Source organism: Oryzias latipes, chromosome 9 (assembly GCF_053564925.1).
Source record: "Oryzias latipes strain Hd-rR chromosome 9, Olatipes_Hd-rR_3.1".
NCBI classification, from domain to species: domain Eukaryota; kingdom Metazoa; phylum Chordata; class Actinopteri; order Beloniformes; family Adrianichthyidae; genus Oryzias; species Oryzias latipes.
The window spans coordinates 19078737-19100162 of NC_136245.1; the positions used below are offsets into that span (position 1 = coordinate 19078737).

Consider the following 21426-nt stretch of genomic DNA (forward strand, 5'->3'; position numbering starts at 1 on the left):
GTGTGTCCCCATTAAATTAAACCTGATTAAAAAGCCTGTCCACCTTACTTGGGACAAAATACACCCATTTCCATGCCTATGTTTGTCCATGTGAGGGATTAATAATACACTAAAGACTCCTACAGATGTGGTGAACTTATATATTCATGCCTAACTTTGCAGCAAATTCTTCAAGTTTGTTAAATGAGATGGTTGTAGCAGCAAAGGCAGGAGCAGCGGGATTTCTTTAAAACCCACAAAGGTGTTACAAAACAGAAAAGAAAGGATTGTTTTGTGCACATTTAGAAAAGGCACATCTTTTTAAAAGGTAAAGTGTTCACCTTTTGAAAGTTTGCGGTACAGAAAAGAAAACTAGGACAGCGTACTTGTTCTATCGATGGCACACGGCATTTCTCTCTGTACTGAATAATCATGATCCTGAACTGATGGGATACCGCTTCAAATAGAGCCTTGGAGCATGCATGAACTGCGGATGAACTGGAACCTGCATATGAACTAAGACAGTAGCCCTGCCCAGCTGCCTTCCCCGCTCCACAGCTGAGTAATCCTTAAAACTCCACTGATGCTGATATCAGTATAAGTACTTGTGTAGGGCTGGAGGAGGAAAGGGAGCTTAAATGTTCCAGCCACAAATACAATCTTTTTTTTGTTGTACTGATTGTGATTCAGTTAAATGTAATAATTCCACTCTGTGAGCTTTTGTCTGTGTTTTTATGTGATGACCAGACAGGCACAAAAGGGCAAAAGTGTCGAGCAGATGTTTGCTCCTGGCTTCGGTTCTCATTTTGAAATAAAAAGGCTTTGTAGAACTGATAATATTTTTCTCTTTTATTGCCTTTCTTCATGTATTTACTCTTTCTAATGTCACTGACTTCATGTAATTTGTATAAGACTTTTATCATTTCCTGCCTCAGGTCTTCCTTTTCTTATACCTGTGTTCTAATAAATAATTTTAAACTTGTACAACAGATAAACTGTTATTTGGGGATTGTTGTACCACATTAGGCAGACAGGTGGCAGTGTACTGTCAGGCTATCAACACTCCTTGAATCCTCAATTGCTGAGGATCTGTCTGCCTTTTTATCTGCCTGTTTAATGTTCAGTGCCATATATCTGTATTTAATTGATCACATTTATTATGTTTTGGCTTCCTATTTTGTATTCTAATTTTCATAATCCAGTCACACTGCTTCCAAGAGTCATCTTCTCTCAAAGTACTTCTTAAGAAATCCACCCTTTGCTTTTTCAGGTGTTTTTCTATACTCAAATGCAGATATGTTTAGGCTGACCTGTTGCATTTGTTTGCACATTTTTCCTGTATCAAATTAAGGATCAGTGAAAGAGCTTATGGATCAGACACTGGGCTCGTCATTAAAATACACCTGAGATGCACAGTTGAATAATTAACAATCGAGTTTTAGGCTTTTAAATATACCTGTCTTCTGCTTTTATGTATGGATATTTTATGTCACCTTAGCTGGAACTAAATCATGTAAGCTGGCCTCATATGGGTGTCTGTGTTTTAGAAGTTAGTATTTTCTATATTTTAATGCACATTTTTTTATTTAAATTTGCAGTTGTTATTGTGCCTGCTTGTTTCTCCTAAATTTATCCCATAAATGTCTTTAAAAAAAAAATCAAACAGCTACCTTTTTTCCACTGTGGTGTGCAGTATTGTAGAGAGCCTTGTGTATATTTGATACGTGCTTGTTTCCCAGCTTTCTGTGATGTCTTTGAACCAGGCTTGTGCCCTCTTTCTCCTCATTCCTCCCCCTTCTTTCATTATTCCCGTTCCCACACCTGAGAGTTGAGCGTCTGCCGTGCCCAGCTTTACCACATGTTTGCAGGGTCAGCCAGAGTGTCTGGGTGAGCGCCAGCCCTCTGAGACCGAGGGCCAGGGCAGGCCAACGTTTGGTGTGACCAGCAGTGAGACCTGGCGAGGCAAAAGCTGGAGGCGGGGGCGGAGCTGTGGCGCTTGTATCCTGCAGATTAGAGCAATACATCATCTATACACACAGGATGGGCTTTTCAACACACCACTAACCTGACCATGACTCCTTGAACTAGGGAAGTGTGTGTGTGCTACACACTTTTGTGTGTCGGATAAAGCCGTACGCACGTTTCTTTTTTTTCTCTGATTGGTAAAGACAGTATGAACTTTTCACCCTGCCTTCTCTTGTGATCTGACTAAAACTGCATTCCATATAAAAACTCGTGCCTCTTCCACCTGTGTGATCATGAGTGTATGCAGCTGTGCCTGTATATTGGCTAATAGCAGTGCAGCGAAAGGCCAGTGGACTGTGGATCACATCTCCTGCATGCATTTAATTGCCCCGCAGTCAATTCAAAGTCACCTTAACTAACCTTTTTAGTTGCAGGTGAATGTGCCGCAGCCAAGTGTGACTGAATGACACGACTCATTGTGGAACATTTTATGCTTGATTTTTAGCTTTTATTTGCTATCATGGATTATCGTCACAATATAGTTTTTATTTTTCTGAAGTATTATTATTTTTTACTGTTTTAGTACAGTTGTTCTTGTCAGTAGTTCCTCTTTGTCTGCGTGGTCCTCCAAGTAAATGAGGCCTAATGTTTGGAGCATATTTATCAGGCGGTGCGCGTGCACACGTCTGTGCTTGTGCGTGCTCAGTCTTTAGCAGTGTGCCTCATCTCAAGCTCCTTATTCTTGGATAATTGTGCTGCAAGTCCTCAGCCTCCCCTTTAGCCTGAAAACCAAGCTCATTGCAGCCCCCAAAGAGCCCCCCACAAGGCAGAGAAAAAAATCCCAAGTTGTCCTTGTGCATAAAAGTAGATTGTACTCTCCAACACCTTTTCAAATTAATATTTGTGATGGGCGCCATTCTGCTAGCCCCAGTTTCTGTTCCCCGCCTTTGTTCCTGCGTTTGATGTAATGGAGGCAAGGACAAAGAGGAGAGCAGGCAGAGTGTGTGAAAATGGTAGTTAAGTGGGCTTAAGGGCTCCTTCAGTACCTCCTGAAAGGCCTGGACCCTGAATAGGACCCTCGCACTGCTAAGCTGTAGTGCAGTAAACAAGACAGGTCCAGCACAAAGGTGCGTCTCAAATGAGCACAGACACCCTCGTCCTCTTTTTCCTCGCCCCAGCCTCCTCCCACCCGACTCTGACATATGGCCAATCCCAAGATCTGGCTGAGTCCTCACTCATCCCCTCCCTGTTATTACCCCATATTTTCTTTGCACTCCTTCATATCTTTTCTCTTGTTCTTTAGTGTTTCTCTCTCTTCTGGTGTATGTGTGTTGTTTGTGTTTTGTTTTAGCATTCCTTGCTGGACAGCTTTCTCCCTCTAGCCAGTCTCGTCCCCAGTGCTTGGGCGGTTCAGCTCCTTTGTTTGGTTAATTGCAATGAGTATAATGTACTAGTCTCTCGAAGGTCCATGGAAGACAATTAGACAATCCCAAGAATTTAATGAGACACCACCAGCCCCAATCCCCCATCCTCTGCTTTGAGAAACACTCTGCTCTCCATTGGCACTGACTGTGATGTACTAAGGAGGGGGTTGTGATGCAGGTCGCCTGTCTGTGTGTTTACCAGATTGTTCATCTGCTATCAAAGAACTCACTTGAGAGAAAACACCCAGAGACATGAAACGCAATGCAAAAGCCCAGAAGAAAATATTCTGTTGAGTTTTGAATTCAATATTTATATAGCTCATTTTCAGGCCTCCTACACTATGGGGTTTTCATCTGAAGAACTAACCTTGTTGGACAGGAAAGACATCCCGGGAATATCCATGTAATTATTAAGACTGATTATTATGTTCATACAGTAAAAGAAAAGGGGAATTGACCGTGTCATCTCAGGGAGGAAAAGCGATTTCTGGGGGCCATGGGTGATGGACAAAACCCTGGGTGGCCTTTTAAAGAGTTCTCCCAATTCTTGTCTTACACTGTCTCTTTCTTTTTATATCTTTTCTGTTTTAAATTCCATTATCAATTTTAATGCCACTCTATGGATTATAACAAGATAAAGTCTGCCTTAAAACAGAAAAAAATGTCCATAAGTGATTTATTATATCTCTCTTCACCTCAAGTTGAGATTAATTAATAATATCCCTTTGCTTTTGTCAAGTACTCGTAATTCATAACCTTAGAACCTGCACTTGTAAAACGTCATAATGTAAGACGTCTTTTTTTCCCCTCACATTTCTTTTGTTGTCTACCACTTTCCACTATTCTTCTCTCGTTGTCATTCCTCTGCTTTTTTTTCCTCCGGCTAATCACGGTGTTACAACAAAAGACGGGGCTCCATTATTTTCACGTGTCCGTCCCAGAAGAAAGGAAATGAGAACGGGACAGAGGGTGGCCATGGCCTGACACCGCACTATTAATCTTCCAGTAAAGCCTTGTCAGGCAGAAACGGACACAAATGGATCACTCCCATTAACTGGGAGAGTGTAGGTAAGGGCTTTAACAAGCATTTACCAGAGTCCATTTTCTCACTAATGAAGAGGGGGAATACGCGACCTCCCAGCCAAACCTGCCAGACCACACTTAAAGGTCTGGATGAAGGAGAAAAGAAGGGAGGAAAGAGAATAAAATGAGGTTAGAAGATGTGAGCATGTATGAAAATCTGTGCTCTTTGTGTTGACATGTTGCATCAAGCATGATAAAAGGTTAAGGTTGGGGTCACCTTACTATTCCCTCTTCCTGGATGTCCCATGACAGAGGCTTTCCTGTGCCATTGGACAGTCAGCTTCTAGACTGAGAGAATAGTTGGTCGACTGGTGGAATTGGGTTTATATTTTGGCCACTATGAGGAGGAAAAACAGAAGAATCCGATTTTCTTCTGAACCACTGAGCTGGGATGTGACCACAGTTTGCCTTTATACTCTTCCCAGTTTTGTTGTGTATATTCACACACATTGGCATGTATTGTTGCATTCTTTGATTCCCAGTCTCTAGAGTCAGGCAGAGGGACAGTACTGTAGTCATCTCCTCCTGCACATTTGCATTTATGCGCCATGTTTTAAACATGTGTCTGACATCCTCTCAAGCTGTCATGCCTATAGAAAGAGTTCGGTCCAGACAGACCTGAAACCTGTTCCCACTGTGGCATGGCTCTCAGGGATCACACCCATACTCCCAAAGGGGGGAGGGGGGGTTGCATCAATGAGTTACCAAAAGAGACTTTCACATTGAATTTCTAATGTATGATGTCCTCCCTCCCTTGACAAAAGTTGGATGGACGAGTGATGGTTTTGAAAAGCATCATGGTAATAAGAGATGTGCAGGAAATGCATAATAGATAAAGCTGTGGTTCTGCAGCGCAATTCATCATTCCCACTTCACATGTCACAGTTTTCTACTTTGTCAATAAACTTGCGACCAAATAATAAAAAAAAGTAGTGTCGTTAAAGGTCCAGTATATGTCTTTTTAGTCTTTGTGTTTCATATCCGGTTCTTACCTCCATGCTCACTACGACTACATCTTAAACTTTAAATGGATCAGATGTCCATCTAAATGTCGTATAGGCATCGATATCACAAGACGTGTGCATTTGCTTGTTGTTTTCGTCTGTGTCAAGTGGCTGTTAACAATAAGACCAGTTTCCTCACTACAGCACACGAGTGGAACTGTTGTCATTAAAGAGATAGCAGCACATGCTGACCCAAGTGATACCAGAGACTGAGCAAGCCAGTGAGAGGAAGACAGGCCCGTTTGTCTGTTATCACAGTCTTTGTTGTCCACAGGCTCCCAGGGGAAAATATGAGATGAGAATGTAGACTTCACCTTCCGTCTCCCAGACACCCAAGCGTCCCGTCTTTCCTAGAACTCTTACTCCACAGCAACCATTGCTTCCCACCCCCACCCCCCCACACCCCAAACATTTTTAATTATATCTGCTCCCAAGTAGTGCGGCTCAGTAACCAAGGAGCTGACATTGATGCATGTGCTGATAAATCCGCAAACACTGGAAACAAGATTAACAAAGATTTTGAGGAAAGGGTGACAGCTAATTTTGCGCAATGGTCGGTGCCTCATTCAAGAGTGATGTTTTTGATAGAGCAAGCCACGCCTGAGAATTCATGCTTGACGCAGGAGAGGGGCTGAAACATAGCACTTCTAGTTTCGCGGCATTTGCACTTTTTAAATTGTTTTCTTAAACCTTTTTTCCTTATTCTCTGGTTCTCTGTCAATGTCGCCCATCACAGGTGCTGCACAACTTATTTCTGTCTTTCCAATTCATGCTAAACGTGTTATTTTACATTATTGCAACTTGTAACACGTTTAGTCAAAGCAATTGTTCAGGTTTCTCGGCCTGCCACAATCACTATGATCTAATCAGCAGTGTGCGGCGTGGTTGGTGTCATGCCACTCCAGGCCCATGGTCCGGAGTCTTAAGTCACTCTCAATCCACTGAGAAACTGATACACACTCCTCCGAGAGAGATATCAGTGTTCCTCATCATCTACACGCACTCACACACACTACGACACAGAATGAGATAACAATCATACTTCCACAGCTGACTCCCTATTTTCTCATCGAAGGAGCCACCCCATCAAGTCTCTTTCTATTCTCTTTCTTCCTTCTCCAGCCAATTTCACTTCTATACAGTTGAAACATCCTGCAGATTTCTTTTTCCAAGCCCTCCTTTTTCCTCCTCTTTCTTTTCTCTTTTCTTTCTTACAACCGATGTGATGTCTCCCTTCTCAGAATTGCTCTCCTGTCTTCATCGGTAGGCAGCTGACAGCTTCTTTCTTTTCTCTTTGTCAATTTCTCCTTCTCTCTCACCGTGTCTCTCTTGTTCTCTTTTTCATCTGCCTCCCACCTCTCCATCTGCTTTCGCTTTTGTTTGCCTGGCCCCTCTCCCATCCTAACTAAAAAATGAGGAATGCAGTGTGACCCTGACCTCTATCGGCCCTGCAACCACCTCCGACCCTTCCAGGTGACCTCCGGTCCCTGTTTTGACAGCTTGATTAATTACCCAGTGTTATGATTTATGAGAAAAGCTGTATGTAAAAGTAATAGACAACAGGTGGTCTTAAAAAAGTTGTAGATTTGAAAGGGCTTTTAGTGCAGCTTCTGGGGTTGGTGGGTTTTTTGTTTGAGAAAGATCTGTAAATCTTCCGTCATCGTTTGCTTTCTTTTTAGAGGCTTATCAGGTTAATAAGAAAGGTACCTATTCCTCCACACAAGGCTTTTGTGGTTGCCAAAGCATGGATTCCTCCACATGTATCTGGCTGTACAGCGAGAGGATGAAGGGGATTACAACATGCAGCTCCATGTGTGTGCTGTGAAGCATGAACCCAGCCATGTGGTAATGACACAATGGCAAATGTGATTCAAAACACATACACATGCGCAGGCACACACGCACACATATGCTAAATCTTCTTCCACCTCTTCCCTAGGTCGCACGCTGTGAAAATAAGCAGAGTAAATAGCAGGACAGAACAGTCACAGTGTTTACCCTTCACACCTCAAACACAGTTTGTGATTGGCTGTAGCAACCTCCCCTGACTCACAGACCTGTGCTGGACCCCAACTCAGACAGGGGTCAGATTGTCGGACAGTGGGAGTGTGTCTGGATGACAATGTTGGCGTGTGTGCTGAAACTGTCCTCCTTCAGTTTGGTGCTTGTCTTAACCTGTAGACATCTCAAAGTGCATAGAACGCATTTGCTTGAAGGCAACAGTTTTGCTTGTTATCTTTTCAGATCTAACATGACAGTCGCGGCAAGTGACGTTGGCAGGACCACCAACTCTTTCTGTCTTTTCTTAAGTCATAATTAAAGGGCAGAGGTGATGACCTTTGGTTCATCAAGACCAAGCTACTCTTGAGATGTTCAGGAGACATAATGACATAGCCATATTATATAGATGTTACCATCAACATTTTATTTTTTACTTATTCTTTCTTTTATAATTTAACATTACTTCGTCTTAGTTTACTCTGACATTAATGTACATACATGTTCCTAGTTTTTTTCCCTATGGTAATATCAATGCGGTTTGTATATATTCATACATACATGCATCTGTTAGTGACCTTGGCTGGCTCAATCTTTACATATGAGCACACTTTCTGCATCTACACCTCAAGTGTGTGTTTGTGTGCATCTATGCAACAAGTAACTGTCCAGATGGCAAAGAAAAAAATCATTTGACAGCTTTCTTTAGGAACTCAGACGATGTTTTTTTTTTTACTTCAGTCAAATTGAATGACAGATCCACTTCTCAGTGCTCTTCAGTATTTTTAACATATATCAAAGTGAATTTCTAACCATTATTCAGGATGCTTCAGTTAATTTTTCTCATTGATATATTTATATCTATCATTTTTTAATAGAAATTGTTTATTTTTAGCAGAAGAAAACTTCCTTTCTAAGGCTTTTTTTTTAAATCTATTTTTTAACCGATTGCTTCAGTATTAATGGCCTTCAGGACAGAACTGCTTCAGGGACACCTCCACTCTTCCCATCAACTCTCTGTTTGTAGCCTCTCTGCCCTTCCGTCTTTGCTCACCTCTCCCCTGATTTATACATTAAATAGTTATGCGGGAGGACAGGGAGGCACCTATCATTCCATGATCTATCTCTCTCTGTGCCCTCATTAAAAATACATGTGTATGCTTAGGGGAGACAATATAGAATATATAAATCAAAATGCTAACGGCATCAATGTTAGCCTGCTTTATTTATTTCCCGATAGCTTTCCCTCTGTGAGCCGAGGACTTTTCTGACTAACTGTATTTCCTTTCCTTTGGCAGCCACATGTTGGAGTCTTTAATATTAAATCATGTTAAGAAAAAAAGTTATTTTGATAAAAGAAAAACAGAAGGCTGAAGTAGTTTTTGTTCAATCATTCGAGGGTAATTTTTTTCACAAGGTTTAAGAGGAAAAGTGTAAAGTTGTACCATCAAACCTTCAGGAAAATTCAAATGTTTAGATGTCCCCAAGTCCTCAAAAAGTCAGTGGACATTTACAGTTTCTATTAAATGCAATACCTGTCTGTTAATGGAAAAAAAAATCAAGTTGACAAATGCCTTGTATAACATTTACCTCCCCAATCAATAGCTGCGAGGATTTACACCTGGACGATGATTAATTCTACATCCACCCCCAATCTTGTAGCCTCCCACCCCCAGCTGCACACCTTCCTCCGTGCAGAGGAAGCAGAGCTCCACACCTCTTCTGCTTGCGTTTTAATGTGTGCATTCATGTAGCAATGTTTACCTCAACATTCAGATTCTCGATGAAGCATTGATCACAGATAGATGAACAAATTCGCAGGTGTTAGGTGTGGGAAATAACTCACATGCAAACTAGCTTTGACATTTACTCCACAATGTCGGTGTAAGTGTTTTTCGAGCTTTACTTTGGCTAATGTGCTGAAAAAAAGTCTGGTTGAGAGAAGTGAATCGCAAAAGGAGAAGTAGAAGGTGAAACGAAGGGAAAGAAATGTAAATGCGTGCTTGAAAAGAAGCTGAGGCATGAGGGATCAGCATCAGTACTATTCTCTTCACTTCCTCCACCCTGCTGCTCCACTTTGAACTCATTTATAAATATTCAGTTCCACATATAAACATTATCCAAATGAGCTCAGGCATCAAGGTTAAAAACTCTCTCATTACAGACACAACAACTTGAAAACTCTGACCTAAACTACTTTTGCTCATTAAAAACGAGAAAAAAAGATTAGCATTACCAGAGGGTTTCTTATTTGACTTTTTTTTAACATTTTTTTAACTTTGGCCAAATGTGCATTATGACTGCATTAGTTCCACCAAACGTCTTTGAACTTGAAATGAAAAGTTTAATTTGGGGAAGTTTGTTTGTGTGTGCACTCTTTATTAGACGAAACCCCAGTGCAGGATGGTGATGTACTCTAACTGGAGACTGCAGATGAGCGCCGGCTTGTTTTCATTTCCTAGTGAAAACATTTATGTTGGCTGTGTTGTCAATTCCTTAAATGTACACGGGTTGTGGGGTTAGGCAGGGAATGTCAGTGCTGGCCTTTGAGTCCACAGTGAACTGTGTTTAAGCTAGTTATTGCTGCAATTTTTGTTTTGTTTTTTCTTGTAAAATCCTATTTCATAACACTTTGTCCTTTTTACAAGTGCCTTACATACCCCTCTACTGTTAGTTATGAGGAGGATCATTGATTTTCGCTCACAGGTTGATGACAGTCCTGTCTCATCTGCTCGGCTGTTTCCTACAAGATTCATACGTCCGTTCATAACCCATGTGTTGCAGTCGGCCTTCTTTCTTCCACTTCTCTGTGTGTAACGGAGCTGTGTTTGGCGGTTATGGGGGGTCTCAGACTAACGCTGTTAAAATAAGAAAAGGGGCTAGCGTGACTTAATCTGACATTACTGTGCAAAGTGTGTGGTATCTCAGCATCAGGGAGACAGGCGTAGGGGAAAGAGAAGGATGCAGAAAAGAGGGGAATCTAGTGGATAAAGGGGCCCTGCATGCAAAGTTAGCTCACATAGAGGCAGAGACAGACAAGGTCACACAGAGCGGGGTGGCCCTGACAGAGCGGGAAAGCCAACAAGAGTGCACTCCTTATTATAGTATTTACCTTCTCCTTTTAGCTTCTTCATGCCTCTTTATAGAATTTAACGGTGTTTTAACTGTATTCCTCTTTTCTTCCTAGACATTATGTAGAATTGGGTTTGCTTTTCTTTACCTTTTTCCTGGCGGTTTACACTTCTGTTTGTACCTGAAGCAGCTCTTTAAGTGGCTGGAATCTGGAGTTTCTCTTTTGCAACTCAGCTGATCCTTTCTGAATTGGCAGGTGGATTCACCTGCAGCAAAGAAAGAAAAATAAAATCTGATTTCCTCATCTTAACATCCTCCCGACATGAAAACACAAACCCACTTGGGAGCCGCTTTCATAAATTACAACATCACGTCAGCTCTTGGGTTGGAAATTAGAAATGTGGTGTGAAAATGAACACGTATGTCTTTCTATGTTACAGACAATACATACAACTTCCAATTCACCCGAGCATGGTATCCACTTTCCTCACTGCACCCACCCATGACCGCTATCAACAGTGCTTTGTACCTGTCAAGTGCTGTCCTTTTCCTTGTGCCCAGAGCCCTGCTTCACCACATGAGAGCTCTCACATCAAAGCTTCATGGAGTTCCACACGCATAGATGAAACACCCTCTCATTCTAGCCGCCTCTGTCCCCACTCCTGCACATTAGACACATTTCGTCCTGTTACAGCAGCTCTGGTAATAGAGGCGCTGCTGTCTTAAACAGACGTCTTGTTTACTACCGCTTGCAGATGTGTCTTCACCCGCATACACAGACTCTGTTCTCTATCTATGACAGACCCCTAAGAGAAAGATTGTTTTAGTAGATTTACAACCTTCGTTGTAGACCGTAGGACTTGTTACCGCCATGAGACTGCGATGCCAGGACAGCACATTTACAGATCGCAAAACTGAATGTTTCGATTAAAGGTGTAAATAGTTATCTTCTTTAATGCCTTGAAAATTGGGTGGAAACTTTTGAGATTTTAGAACTTTCCAGGTATTATTTGGAAAACGAGACGAGCCGGGGTTTCCGTAGCAGCGGCAGCTTTTGTCATGATATCTGGTGTTGGACAGCCCGACAAAAGAGAGCTAAGGAGCGTCCAGTGCAGGGTGATGAGGGTCGGGGTGCCCCCCTTTAGAGGGGCTGAGGTGACCCTCTTGACCGCTGGCCCCAGGGCAGGGACTCAGTGTGGTAGTGGCACAGGGGCACCCATAGGGCATGGGAAGAGACTTAGCCCGTATACTACACCAGAAAGACAAGATTGACCTAATGTTAAGAGAGCGTGTGTGTCTGTTTTATAGGAGACAGTGTGTGTGTAGGACAAAGGCAGTGTTAGCACTGTGTGAGAGAGATTATGTGGTATAAAAAGCAAGCTGACCCAAAGTTGGAAATGGGCATCTGTGTAAGATTCACAGTTTGACAGCACATCACAACACAAAGATCAGATTTTGGAGGGTGGGCTTGATTGTTAACAAGAGCCACAAAGACTGAATCACAACTATAGTTGAGTCAATCACAGATTAAACTAGCTGCAAAAAAACAAACAAAAAAAACTCAAATTAAGGCTATTGTAAAACCCTTTTTGGAATAAATGCTATAGTGCTGCTTGATTTAACAACTTTTTTTTATTTTTTGACAAACGTTAAGTACATACCATAGCAGTAAGTTAAAGTATATAGTAGTTATTGCATTTTATGCAAGAATAGACAAAATACTCTTGATGATGTCCTATAAATGGTATAAATTGACTGATGCAGCAATGAACTAGAAGGAAACTAACCGAACAGGGAGAGCACAGTTGTCCTGCACTGGAGCAGACCTGCCAGTCTTCAAATGAATGATAGCTTCCGACATAGAAGTGGACTCCCGGCTCCTCCAGACTAAGTACACCATCAACAGTTGTTGCCTTTACAGCAATGTTCTTCTGGGTGACTGAATAGCTAAAAGGGTTAGCACTGTTAGGTTTGTCATGTGCATTTGTCTCTTTAAAAAAGGGCTTTAGGTCATTTTGAGTTAGCATAAGGATACTAAAGGATGGGAACTGAACCACTTGAGCTTAGTATTGTGTTTAAGGTTAGGGAGAGTTATTGACCAGGATTAGGGTAAGAGTAAACACAGCTATAGGGCATTGGGTTCAGATTAATACAAGCGCACATTTGATTTTATAAAGCACTTGTCCTTTTAAACCAGGAATAGGGCTCCTAGATAAAACTTTGTGCATCTTTGTTTTTGCACTTTAGTTTGCACCTGTGCTGTGTAATATAACCCATTTAACAGCTGTATGTTGACATATTTTATTGAAATCTATCCATGTTCCTGCTTTCATTGACATTGTCACAAAAGTACTGATTTTGTTGTGACTTTGGTGTTATGAAGGTTGAATTTTTGGATTGTTTACAAAAGTGTTTACAAAAGCATTTTGTCTGTCCTTTAGTCGTAAAATGATACCTGGTTCCTATGTAAAACATAGTCACGTGTTCGTGAAATTTTTGCAGCTTTGATCAATGACATTACCTCTGACTGAACTGTTTCCATGAGTTATTTTATCAGACAACCACCAGTGGGCAGTGGCAGGAAGCTACAAGGCTTTTCTGGCTTTCTTTGTCTCTTTCTGTTTCTTTATTCATATTTGTCTTAGCTTATTATATGCTACTTTTTGTTATTATTATAGTTTCTCATCGATTGCCTTCCGTATATTTTTATTTTATTCTAATTAGATCATTTTGAAAACTTGATGAGGCTGGATTTGATGTTTTTCTAAATATTGCTGTGATGCTGGAAGGCTTCAGTAAATTGCGTTAGTGGAGTCCCCATTCAGCAGGACTGCACTTTGATTTTGTGATAAATACCTGGTATTTAAAATAAAATTATTTATCTTAAAAATTTATTACAAATTTAAAGTTGAGCTTCAAAGACTTTTAAAGCATTTATCATACCTGAAGAATTTAATCTGAAATAATAATATTAAGAACAAAATAGTACTCAGACTTTAAAAATGATAAAGTACAAAATATATATTCATTCTCCTGGAATGGCATTAACTAAAATTTATTAAATTGAATATATTACTTCAACATTAAATAATAATTGTTCTATTGCCAATAGAAAGGACAATAAGATAGTTATGACAATAAGATGTATGGAATGTTCTTACATTTTTAAAGATTTTTTTTTAATCGAGGTTGGCAGAAGCTAAAGCACATTTCATATTTGTTTCAGTATTATCTTTGTTTGCAATAATTTTTTAATTTTTGCAATAAAAAAATTATTATTCATTTTCTAAATTATTGTTATATTTTTTTGGGGCTTTAGTGTTACTAAAATATTTCATAAAATTAGAACTAGGAGGATGTAAATTGTAAGTAACAATAGATATAAATAAATATTTTTTTTTTCCTTAAAATGTAAATAGCGCGAAAAAAAACACAATCAATACAACTATTTAAAAAAATATGAATTAACAATTGATTATTTGTATGTAGTGTAATGTAGATTTATAATCTCATGTTTTTTAAAATGGGATTTTTTTTTAAGCTAAATTGCCCTGAGACAAAATGGTCTGCCCCAGACATGTAAGGAGGGACGGAGAGTCCTGACTGAATTTGACAGGGAGTGAGAATAAGACTAATTTTACAATATTAATAAGTGAGGAAGTGTCATTTTGGTGTTGCTGCCGTTTCGCCATTGTCAACACACGGCAGGTGCTAAGGGAAAGGGTGTGTGGCAGGTTTGATGTCGGTGGGTGCAGGCGGGACACACATGCTGTGTCAACAGAAGACGAGCACATTTTGTTAACACTTATTAAGAGAAGATGTGCTGCCATGAGAGGACACTCTGTGTGATTTACACAAGAAGCTGAGCAATGCTACTTGTCTTAATTCCCACACACATCTCTCCAAAAGAGCTTTTTTTTTGTTTATCTCTGCTTTTTGTTCCTACTCTTACTATATTTTACTTTCCAATAGTCGTGGCTTGAAGGCGTGCACACACACACTGTAAAGGCTTTCAAAGTGTATTCATAATAAGTTTATGCTAAAAGGACAGACAGCGAAACAGGAGTTCATCTATTTCCTGTCTCTTTTTCCAAGTGCTTGCAACAATAAACAAAGTTTATTAAAATGTCTGCAAAGTTTAAAAAAATATGGAGGATACAGAAAAACAAATTCTCCCTTATATCACTTCTCTACTGCATTTCCTTTTCTAATTTTTGACTTGAGCTTTTGATCCAATATTTTGTGGTATTTTAGACCAAATGTGATTTTTTTTAAAATCATTATTAACGTTGGATTTCCTGTGTTTTCTTTTATTACCACGTATTGTGCTGCATGCAGAACTAAAGTCAGACTTGCAGCTGCACATCGATGTTTGCAGCTACAACTGACTCTCACTTGCGGATAGGGTGGTATCGATTTTGTTTTATATTAATTAACACATGGCCATAGAAGTCACTAAATCTACTCATTAACTGAAACCAATGCCGTTTTTCAGTCCTCCAGATTCCTCCCAAACTTGTCCTAGCAATAAAACACTCCTTTTTATTTTTTGCCGCCATTCTTTCAGTCTGGATTTGGATTTATTCCTCCAGTCATTTAAAAAAATAAAAGTCTCCTGTGTGCGAGTATTTTTGTATATAATAATCTGCTGCTTAGACTATGACTAAATAAAATAAATGTTTAACTTATCTACATTATTTAAATATTTCAGGGTGAGCTTTCTGTCTGTTTATCTGGCGATCAAGCTAGAACATTGAATATGCCATAAATAAATACTTTTATCGCATTATAAACGCTAGCTGTTTTTGTCCTGTCATAACACCAACTTTAATTTTGATCCTTTTTTTAGGACGGCTATGGTGTCATGGTCCTGAACCCCAACGAGAACTTCTTTGAGGTGGAAAAGCCTGCAAAAATCTCCCCCATTCCCTCACCGACGGAACCCTCAGACGAACCAGCTGAAAAGAGGGAGCGCAAAGACAACAAAGAGGGCAAAAAAAAGAAGGAATTTTACGAGAAATACCGTAACCCACAGAAAGAGACGGAGACTGAACGCATTCCTATACGGGTAAGTTGGAGGGATTAAGGAAGAGGTAGGGATGGACACGGTCAGCAGGAAAAAGATTTGGGCAGTTGGAGCTGGAGGACAGAGTGATATATGTTCATTAAAACCTGGGATGAAGGGGGGAGGTGGATAGAGTGACAGCTCTGGGGTGGTAGAAGCAGACATAGGTCAGAAAATGGGAAGAAGGAATTTGGATCAAATTTTATGAAGATAATAATGGTAATACTGTCCGAAAGCGGTTGGCTGAGCAGAGTGAAGAAGTGAAGGAGGAGGAAAGGTTTGTTAGGTAACTAGGAATGAAGGGAGCCTGGAAGGCAGCAGGAAGAAAGGCTCTTGTGTGGTCAGCCTGTGTGTGAAGAGGCTGGCCGTACTCCAGTCGCCTCTCAGTGAGCAAGTGTTAACCACATGGCTACCTCCCTCTATCCCTCCCTCTTCTTCTCTCTCAGACATTGGAGCGGTCAGGAACGCTCTGGTCCTACACTCCTTGTTGACCACTGGGATTATTATCTCCAAAACACACATTCTGCTTGCACACTACAACATTCTTATCAGCCGCACAAACCGTATACACTCCAATCATGCACACAGTCAGACACACACACACACATACACACTCGGCCTGAAGAGCATAGCTCATCCAGTTTACCTTGTGGTCAAACAAAGGAAGTGACCCTCTGCATAAATCTAGATTCATTGTAAAAATAAATGTGATGAACTGCGAAAACAATGTAATCCCCTCCCACTACGTCTGGTGCTTCAGCCCTCCCAACAAAATGTATCAAACGCTACAATTTGCTCAAGATTGCGTTCAGTTTAAGCGAGAGTTTAAAAATGAAACACACGGCAACAGACAATTTCCCATGGTGCAATTTCACATAAGAGTGTCTCAGAACAATTATCTGTATCTCACTTTGCGTGATGGCAGCATCATCACAGTCATGTCTGAATATACTGTTTGTGTGCGTGAGTGGGTAGGTGTTTGTTCATGTGTGTGCATGTGTGTAAAAAGAAAAAAAACGTCACTCTGTGGTTTCTGACAGGACATAGGGTTGCTGTGGGACTAGCAGGTGGTGTGTGAGCTGTCAACGCAGGCTCTTATTTTCTCACCCCCTGGCAGTACCTTTATACACACTCTAATAAGGGATAATTAGCTGCTGCGCCATCATACTCAATCACACTTTCTTACGTGCGCCTCTTTCCTCATCATATAGTGACAAACTTGCTTCACAGCATCTGACATTAGGGTCTTGATGAACATCATCATGAAGTCATCATGTCACACAATCTTGGATTCCTGTCAGCTATTTATTTAATTTTTATCCTGAACTACATCAAAGTTGAGCTACAATAAGAATTTTAGTAACAGCAACATCTGAATAAAGGCAGCATAGATAAAACGACTAAAAAATGTTTACATCACATAATTTACTTGTTGCTTTTCTCTTTCTCACATTTACTCTCTGGCTATCTGTCTGTTAACACTCAGTACCTTCTTAGCTTGAAATTACAAATTAAGTCCTAATGTTTCCTAAACCTTAGAAAGAAGCATAGAATGTTACTAATAGTTTTTATACTTGTCAGCATTTGGATTCCCTGTTCATCTCTTCTGGATTGGGTTGAATGCAGTGAGACAAAGGGAGTATGGTGCACAGATGTGGTGTCCTCATGGGTCTTATGTCTCGGAAATGCACTGTAAGTTACATAGTCATGCTATTTCCCAATTTCTTGAGATAAAAGAAAGACAGACCATGCTTTTTTTTTTCTCTGAACATATTTTCTGATCCCAAGACAACTTCCGTTAAATAAATAAAAGACATCATGAGAAGTATGCTGAGAGTTTACTTAAGGACTCCTTTCAGATTAATCATGGAAATTTGGGAGAGCGTTTTGCCACTTGTCATTTTTACTGTTGTACTGTTGTCTTTTTATTTTATTCTAAGTTAGAGACCTTAATATTATAAATTAGGATATTTTTCTAACAGCAAAAATGTAGGTTTATGTTATAAGAGTGACAATACTACAGCTATGTAAGATACACCCTAAAAAAGTTTCATACCACCCTTGAGATACTGTAGATTTATCCAATAATCTCCCCTAGATGATGCAATGCTGCTTCACATCTCTTTATTTTTTACCTTTTGATTTTTTATGGGATTATTAAAAATATATATATATTTTACAGCAAAAAAAGATTTTGCCTAATCTTTTTATACAAAATACAAGTTGAAATGTAGGAACTGCAAGACCAGGACCAACAAGTGTTATCTTTGATCCAGAAGTTTGGGTTTTGAGTTAAACAAAATCTCTACAGTTTTTAACCTCCAATCAGGTACTAACTAGTCTTTTTTTTTAATCCACTACATCTTGCACTCTTACATCTGTGCTGATGGATGACTTGCACACACCCATACACACTTACTCAATTTTACATTCTTGAACTTCACTGTCCTTTAAATAACTGAAGAGCAAAAAACATTAATTATATAGAAGCAGGAAATATTGTCAACTTTTTTTTTTGCTGTCACAAAAACTAAAATTGTTCATTATTTCTGCCTTGAAAAGTGACTCTCAAAGATTGCCATGCTCACACACACAAACGCACGGCAACCCAGTGATAGACTTCAGTTGATTAACACGCTTCCTTACACACATTAATAAGCTCTTAACTGCTTTTAGGATTCTTACTTTTTAGCCCTGGGTTCATAGTGTGCAACCTCTCAACCTTGTCTAATCCCTCTTCTCTCCACTCCTCCACATCGCATACCCCCTGGGCCATGTTTAGGGGGGTGATGGCAAAGAAGGAGGAAAAACAAGGAGGACAGAGGGAGGCATGAAGCGATAGAAAGTCCGATCGGAGGGATGCTGATGAGAATAGTGAAGGGGAAAGAGGTTGGGGGCACTTTCTTAGCACTTAGCCATATAGAAGTTTGGGAGTTCACTTTACTCTGAATTTTAGCAGTAATCCAGTTAGCTATTTTCTGTCAGCCAAGTGGAGGAATGGTAGGAACAAAAGGCACATTCATGGGCTTAAGAAGCTTCCAAAGAGTTCACCCAAGGCTGGCTGGCTCGGATTAGGCTAGCAGTCCCTGGAAAGAAGAAGAGAGGGGAAAAAAAGAGCAAAGAGCACAGAAAAAAAAACAGCTTCATCTTTTTTGAAGCACCTCTTATTTTCGTAAATGACCGAAATATGTTTCTTTTGTTATTTTCTTCTCTTTAAAATATATATACAACCTACATGCCATGTGTCTTTTTTGAAGATGAGTCTAAAAAAGATGTTTTGTTCCACCTCTTGTTCTAGTAGTTTATGTCTTGTGTTTCGGTATTATCCATAATATGAAATCTGCCACTCCAATGCATTTCATTCCCAGCTGCCACTTGTCTGTTAGGACCAGATGAAGTTCTTCTCTGAGTCTGCACTGACCAGATTATGTCCACTTTCCCATGTTTGCACTGTAAAGCTGAAGTCCAAGCATACACATACACACACACACATGCTTGTTGACAGTTGTATCCGAAGTGGGACTGCTGTGGTTCTCTGTGAGACCGGTGCCCTTTGTCACCTTTACCTGTTTGGCCCAACCTGTGGCCCACAAGCAATTATACACAGTTTATTTGACCTTTGATGTGCAGTGCTGCAAAGAAGAACGGCTCAGCATTTTCAAGGACATGTAGGAACTTGATTAGCCTCTGAACTTGGTCAGAGGAGAGGTCAATGATCAGGACTAAAGGGTAGTTATCTCGCTTGCTGCGGGAAAAAACTGGCTTGGAGCCACTTTTGTAGCTGGGTGGGTGCGTGAGTATAGTTGTGAGAGAGCTTTGACCTATATGCACTTGTATCCAGGTTGTCATGTTTTAGACTCTAACCCAATCCGCTGCAGTAGGGTCTATTTTCATTTCAAGCTTATCTCGTGTTCTAGTTCAGAGAATAATTGAGCGCATTTGACTTCTAAAAGTTTTAAAGGGGATTTAGGCTGTTGGATTTTGTGCTCTTCGGTGTGTGAGGGCATTTCAGGGCTTGCGTGGTGTCGTCTGAAACATTTGTACACACGCACTCATGTGTGGCTGTGTTCAGCTAAGGCTGAATTAGTGTTGCTGGTCTCAGATCCCTGCTCCCAATCTTCCAGTTAGGTCAACCATCAAACACATCCATCCTGTCCTCCTTCACACCTCCTCACCCACCAAGCCCCCTGATTTTCTCTCTGCACACAGCCCTGCTGTAAATACAGAGTGAGCTGAATAAAGACATACAAACACACACCTAGGCACGCACATACGCACACAGCCCTCTGGGTCATCCTGGAACAAACACAGCCTTGTCTGCCTGCCTGCTCTCCTTTGCCTTATGTCAATTAATGACTCTCAGTAATTTCACCTGACAATCTGGGCAGAGGCACGAGGCTAGCCGAGATGTCACAGCGATGACCCTTTTGGCCCGCAGACGCTCTTTTCTAATAAAGAATCTCACAAATCCACAGCAACTTCCTTTGTACTTTGTTAATGAGTTATTGATTTGAAACAATGGCCTGGCAAATATTGTGAAAGCAGAGTGACCCTGCCAAGGTCATGTTATTTTATTGTATACAGTCCGTGCACGTTAATCGGCACGTGGGATTGCACATGGGCCTTACTTTAGCCATTTTCATCTATCTTTCTTTCCTCCTGCCACTCACTCACCCTTCTTACACTGTAAATCCCTTCGTTGCAAAGTCAAGTAATACCCCTACACATACATCTCTCTTTTTTTTTACAACTCACATACACACTTCGTTTTTCTCCCTCTTGTTAGTCTTGAACACGTTTTTCACCTCATTCTCCCATTTCTTTATCTCCTTCTCACATCATTATATTCCCAACTCTCCACAGGTGCTATACCTGCTAATTACCTACAGTGCCACAGTCATTATTTTCCCATCTCTACAACTAATTTGCTCCATACTTTCCTTTTCCCTGCCCTAGCTAGCTCACCCATCCGCTCCCAGACAGCCCACAGCTCAGCACAGCTCTCTGTCTGCTGCTTAAGAGAAGAAAGAATGAAACAAATACGAGAGGGGAAGAAAACACAAGGCAGCACATTGGTAAAGGACTGCATATGCCAGAGACTGATTAGAATGCAATGGCAAACAGACGTCATGTGGGAGCACTTTATGTTAATATGCAAATAGACATGCATGCAGTTGTACACAAGGAGAGACAAACTACCTCATTCTAATAACCTCTTTACTAATTCCAAATCTGCAATTACCTACGCTACTTACTTAATATCTAATCATTAGGCTAAATGAAAACAACCCTGTTCTGTGCTCAGCTGGACATATCAAAGACTGTAATGACTCAAGCTGGAAGTTGCTCTTCTCAGTGTGTGGCCTGAGTACATGAGGGATCGAGAAATATGTGAGCCAGTCTTTAAGTTTGATATGTTTGGTGTAAGAGAATTTATGGAGAATACAGTGAGACAGAGCTCGTGTCTAATCTAAATATTTTGTTTTCATTATTTCCTATGTAGAAAAAAAGGTTGACAATAAGAACACCATCCAATATGTACTTTATTTATGTTTAAATTAAATCTCACACACATTTAAAAATGTATATCAGTAAAACCTTTGCAAAATGGTAACCTGGCACCTCTAGAAAACTTTCCATACTCAAGAAAGCTTGTCAGGGAGCCAGTGACACCGTCCTGACATATTTTGCTCCCTTTGAAATGTTTTATAAAGTGAAAATTAAAAAGTGTAAAACCATACTTTGTCTGTTTATGGCTTACAGATTTACACAACTCAACATCCGACTTTTATGGTAAAGAGAACCAGAAGGAAAGAGCAGGGAGGTCTACACTTGT

The 21426-nt window shown here is 40.4% G+C and overlaps 1 protein-coding gene across 4 annotated transcripts in view; it reads left to right on the forward strand.

Moving 5' to 3' along the window:
* arb2a (ARB2 cotranscriptional regulator A) overlaps nt 1-21426 on the forward strand; it is a 143733-nt gene that overhangs the window by 43890 nt on the left and 78417 nt on the right. For all 4 annotated transcript variants that reach the window (XM_004072645.4, XM_011479289.4, XM_078952871.1 and 1 more), the window contains one exon: nt 15375-15593. In XM_004072645.4, coding sequence (XP_004072693.1) covers nt 15375-15593 — 219 coding nt within the window. The remainder of the gene's footprint in view (nt 1-15374; nt 15594-21426) is intronic.